Below are 6,000 nucleotides of genomic sequence, written 5' to 3'. Positions count from 1 at the left end.
TTACCCCTGAATTCATTATTATTTGCATAGGCGAACTCGTGAATGTATGGTTGGTGAAATTACTGCATTATTTAAAATTTTTACGAGTTGGCAGTGAAAATTACTGTAAATGTTCAAATCAAACACAAAGACTGATCTTACATTCATATTTCTTCAAAGACAAAACGTTGCTATAAAATGAAAAAAAAAACCTTCTGAGCCTGAAATTCATAACTTTTGGTGTTTCTTAACATGAATTTGTGCTTTATTGCATAGAAAATAATTACATTTTCCTGTCCTCTTTTGATAGTGTGAAAAATTGCTCTTACCGACTGCTACAAATTATTGGCCGATATACAGTATCTGTACATACATCTCTACTAAAAACTACACACAGTTTTGTTTACAGGATTTTGGATAAATAAAAAATCACTAAGGATGAGATGGATCACTGAATTCAACGGGGTTAATTATAATACAACGTTGAAAGAAACCGTTTGCTTTGTAATGTTAAATTTTTTGCTTTGTAGTTTTTTGTAATAACCTTCATTGATTCTCTTCTTTTTGTTATGTTTTGTACAGTTCTGCATCAGTAAGGCTTTTACAGTGGTGCTTTATCTGTGGTATTATACAGTATATTATGTTTTTGATTCCAGACCAAAGTACCAGACCTTTGACCACAGATATCTCACTGTGAGAAACTGGAAGATTAAAGTTAAAGGTTTTAGCTACCTGGTTAAAAGAAAATGTGATTCTCCAGTCCATGATCCCTTCAAAGGTGCTTCATTTTATTTTGTTTACACTTTGGGAATAGTTCCCTTTCTGTCGGTCTCTCTGCGTGTTGTCGACAGAACAGTTTGGGGTTTGATTTGAACCTATCATCCCCGATTGTACTTTTAAAAGGCCAATGAACTTCACGAATGGGACGGCACACCAGTCCCCGCCCTGTACATACGGGTATAGAAGGGAAGGTGGCGTGCCCATTCATTAAACTTTTTGGGCTGAGGAACCTGAGAGGCATTCTAGTTCGCCGCAACGAACGGCGAAGCGTTGTGGCATGATGGACACCATGTCTCGTTCCCTCATCAGGGACCCGAGGTTACATCCAAAACCAATATGTTTTCCATGTCAACTTTAGACTCAAACACTGGCATTAGACAGGAGTACCTGTTGAATCAACTGTTACTCAAAATGTTAGACAAAGGCCTTTTAATCTTCACATTTTAGGGCATTTTTACATACATTTGGCAGACCACTTTATCCAATGTATCCAGCACATTAAGGGTGCAATAGCAATTTGTCCAACTGTGCGATAACGATAATTTAAACTGGGTTGTCCTAGTGCAATTTGGTTGTTTGTTTGCTAGGGTAACTTTTTCTTTGTATTTGTATATATTTTTGAGCTTTGGTTCTCTACCTGCACTTCTTTTTTTGCTGATGTAGCACTGAAATTTCCCCATTGTGGACAGTGAGGCATTCTAAAGGCTTAGACTTTTCCCAGCAATATATAGTTTGTCATAGATTGACTAGAATTGAACTGTGAAACTTAAGTGTTCCACTGACGAAATGGTGTCAAAAGAATAAAATGATGATATTGGAAACTAATATTATATTTGTAATTATACACTGCAAAAATGAATTCCTCACTAAACATTTTTGTCTTGTTTTCTGATACAAATATCTAAACATGTATTTCCCAAGATATTGACCTAAGATATTTAGTCTTGTTTTATGAAAGAAAATATAAGAATTAAGATTCAATTTAAATTTAAAACAAGCAAAATCTGCCAACAGGGTAAGCAAAAGAAACTTAATTCAATTCAAGTTAATTAACCCTGTGTTTGCTTGTTTTTAAACATAAACCTACTTAGTATCTTGATTTTCTTTCATAAAACAAGACTAAATATCTAATAGTGGTCGTCTATCAAGTAAATGTATTTTGATTTAAGAATTTCTTTCTATTTATAGTAGAAAACAACACAAACATGCTCAGTAAGAGGGGTTCGAAGACATTTTCACGGGTAAAAGATGGGAAGTATTATATAATAGAACCAACAAATAACAGTTAAAACAAGACCTGAAAAACTACAATTGACCTTGGCAACTATCTAGTTTGGCCAAACATAATTTTTTATTATAAATGAATATGTAAGAAACTTTCAGAAAACGTACATGGTCTTTGGACCTTCTTACCCAATAAACAACTGTATTTAAAAAATAGATTGCATGGTAACCGTACAAGATGCAGGGAGGAGCTGCAACATAATATTTTGACCAGCAGAGGGCACTGTTAGATAATATTACTGAGAGCAGAAAAGCAGAGTTCACGTCACTGATTTATTATTGGGAATACAATAAACATGACATAAAAACCGTCAGAAAAACAACATATAGGTCAACATTTATAAGTCAACTTTATGATGACCTCTCTCAAGATACAAAATAGTTCTGTATATCATTGCTTGTCATTTTTGTGTCGATATTACTACCTCTTTATCTATTTTGCCATTTCTGTGAGGGCAAATAAGCTGTGAGAAACATTTCTACTTTAAGCAATTCTTTGTTAAAATCCTCTGAGCAGCTGAAAATGGCACATCTGTACAAATGTTCTGACCAACAAAATATGTCTGGCTATATAGCGGTCTTTCAAAAGACCTGTTTCACTTCAATTTAACAAAAAACATAACAATTTAAACATAAAAAAACAACAAGTGCAAAAGGCTTAGTTTTTAAACTCTGAAAGATTATTATTTATGCAAAAATAATAATAATATTGGTACAACACAATATACTGAACGATCCACAGTACGCATAGTATCTTGACATAACATCAATTTTTGTTAAATTCTGGCACATTTGGAACGTCACTTGAGGCAACTAATGTCTAGTTAAAGCTTTCTATATTTTCAGTATACAGGACAATACTAAAGACATTTAACAAAACACCAATTAGATATAATGCAAACTAAGTGCCAAGTGATCGATTTAAATTTACATTACATACATTCATCTTTCAAAACGTTTAGAGAAAACATTAACAAAGAACAGATCACTCAGATTTAAACAATGATGACTGAATGATGATAGATTATTGAATGTGCATTCTTGAATGTGCGTACAGTATAAGGGAGGGAAAGTGTACAAAAGGATGCTGAACTGTATGAAAGTGAATTTTCATTTAGAGACACTTTTAACTGCTTAAATTATGTTAAAACATGTATGTCATGTACTTGAAAGTACATGAGTCATCAATCTTCAAATGGATCTTGCTGTAGAGTGTAATAATGTTATATGATCTTTGTGATTATAAGTGCATTTATGGTAATAAGTCAAAATGAATATTCTGTCATCATTTACGCACCATGTCATCATTTCAAACCCGTGTGATTTAATTTTATTTGCAAAACACAAAAGATATTTTGAGAAAAGACGTTACCCAAAAAACGTTCCTCATTGACACAAAACCATTAATGGGGACCAACGGTTACCAACATTTTTCTTCTTTTTTGTTTTGCAGAAGAGGTTAAAAGTGATATGATGTTGTGAAGATAATGACATAATGTTCATTTTGTAATTTAAAAAACTGGATGTTTACAAATTCTTGATCACAAATACTAGCTGGTTTTGTATTGACACATCATATCACTGTTTAAAAACCATAACATTTCCATCCAATCTGCTGTTCTGGCAGAAATGTGCTTAACTATCACTCCCCATTTCCATGATGATGAAATATTGACTTTCAAGTCTTCAAAAAGCTGAGTGATGGAAATGACTGCAGTATAAATATTGATTTTTATAAGTCAAAAAGTGGAGAAACTTATTAAAATTCAAATGAAACTGAAAATTATTAATTTAGAATCATTATATGCATAGAGCAAAAGTTCCCCTAACTGAAGAATCCCTCATTAACATCATGGGTATTGAAGATACATTCACAGCTGCTTGGAGAGGTGGGTCAGGAGATACATTATCCATTTAACACACATCAGTGTTAAAAGCACACATCTGAATTTATTGATTGTTTGGGGAGGGCATGTGCCAATAACACATTCTAGCGAGAGCTTCTTTATATATATTTGCATTGTGCCGTTCAGTACGGTCTGGAGAAAGAAACCAACGTGGGAAAATGAAAGCCTCCAGAGTCACAGACTTATGACATCCAATTTATGCCAGACAAGAGGATGAAAGCGGAAAAACACACAAGCAGACAGATGCGTACGCGACTTTAGGAGCGACAGCAGCCGCCACCCTTCATCTCCTTGTTCACAAACTCCTGCAGCTGAAACTTTGGCTCGTTGGGCTCCTTCATCTCTCTGTGCTTCAATTCCCTGATGGGTGGAGAGAGAGAAGTGAGTTTTCTTTACCATCTCTGGAGGAAATTCACTAAGCACGATATGAGGTGGTGAAGTTTAATTTGCGTGCAAAAATCAGGGGTCTTTACTTAGTAGTAAGTGTTATCCAAAAATTAGCGTGAAGATGCTGAAGGTTAAAAATGTGTGCTTAAAAATACAGGATGTGACTTACTTGGCCACAGCAGTGAATGGCAACTCCACATGAAGACCAGATTTAGCGCTGGTTTCCATGAAGGGAACACCAAACTCCTGTAGACAACAAGTGAGAACCACAACCCACTTGAATGCACATACTGCATTCATAAACTGCCTTACGATTATTTACAAAATCTCCCTGAGATCAATGACATGTATGTAACCATGGCAATAACAGCGCACGGGTGTGTACAAGCAGTGGATCATTTTAAATGGGGCAGCCTCTCATAGACAACAAAAGAGGTTAAATAAAGCAAGCGATGCGTAAAAAAACTAGCATGCGGTGTATTTGTACGGTTTTACAGGCTTGTAAATGTGCCTGTGTGCACCTACTTAGAGAGATGATGCTGAGAGTAAACTGGTCCTATAAGGACAACGGCAGTGAAATCCGTACACATCTGAAAACAGTACTGACTTTCTCATTCACTCCTCATATGCAGTTAATCTTTACAGCTTGCAGAATCTTCAGCACTGCAGCAATAGGTCACAGTCACCACATCTGTCGAGCTCCCGAGAGAACAGGATCAAAAAGGCACTTTTATGTGTTTTATTGTGCTTTTTAGTTTTTATAGCTTGACACTCATGGTCACTATGAACTGCATTTGCTTGGTAAGATAGGGTAAGGTTCTATGAGTTGTGTTGCACAGAAATAATAACTTACAGATTTGGAACAACATGAAGTTGGGTATAATAGACATTTTATTGCGCACTATAATTTTCTTTACGTAAAACAAAAGCTGGCTTCAGTTTATTTAAAATGAAAATGATATTTAACTGATTTAAAAAATCTAGTTGTATTTCATGTAACATTTTTTAAGTTACAAAATATAATATAATTTTAATTCAATTTAATGTAATATAATTTTAATATAATGTAACTAAGTTTAATTGAACTATTAATATACTGTAAATAATATATACTAATATTATTAATATTACGTTTTGCGAGGGAACGCTCGGGGAAACGCAAAAGCTATAAAAAATATTGTTTTAATATATTTATTTTCCACCCCCATGTCCCTAAAAGTGAACCGAATAATATAATATTAAAGTCAATTTTATTAAATTATTAATAATATATATTAATATTTAGGAGACGCAAAGCGATTTACAAATGAGATAAACAATAGAAGCAATAGGAACAACATAAGGACAAAAAAACACATAAGTGCAGTAAAACTGGTCTCATATAGCCTTCCACAGTATACAAAGCAGTATTTTTTGTTAGTTGTTTTGGGGATAGAAAGAGTAGAAAAGATATAGAAGTTATAACTAATCGGTAAGGTGCTTACGGAAGATGAAATAAAATAAATCTTAATTTGTACATTTTTTTTTTTTTTTTCTTTGTATTTATGGATTATTTGGGATGTTAATGACATCTGGCGTTTCATGTCAACAGCACCTTGAGAAATATATTTACTGAGAAAATGGTGACGTGTTCAATATTTATTTTACCCGCTGTTTATATATA

At 33.8% G+C, this 6,000-nt stretch overlaps 1 protein-coding gene across 1 annotated transcript in view; it reads right to left on the bottom strand.

Annotated features, from left to right (window-relative positions):
* Positions 1-2,297: 2,297 nt before the first annotated feature.
* Positions 2,298-6,000, bottom strand: part of rab26 (RAB26, member RAS oncogene family) — a 70,103-nt gene continuing 66,400 nt past the window's right edge. Inside the window, exons 8-9 of the mRNA XM_079476201.1 lie at positions 4,507-4,583; positions 2,298-4,310 (exon numbers count right to left, since the gene is read on the bottom strand). Of these exons, the coding sequence (XP_079332327.1) occupies positions 4,208-4,310; positions 4,507-4,583 (180 nt within the window). The 3' untranslated portion in view covers positions 2,298-4,207. The remainder of the gene's footprint in view (positions 4,311-4,506; positions 4,584-6,000) is intronic.

This window comes from Barbatula barbatula (genome assembly GCF_947034865.1).
Source record: "Barbatula barbatula genome assembly, chromosome: 16".
Taxonomy (NCBI): domain Eukaryota; kingdom Metazoa; phylum Chordata; class Actinopteri; order Cypriniformes; family Nemacheilidae; genus Barbatula; species Barbatula barbatula.
Note: the sequence above shows the minus strand (reverse complement) of the source record. Positions and strands in the feature narration are given on the sequence as shown.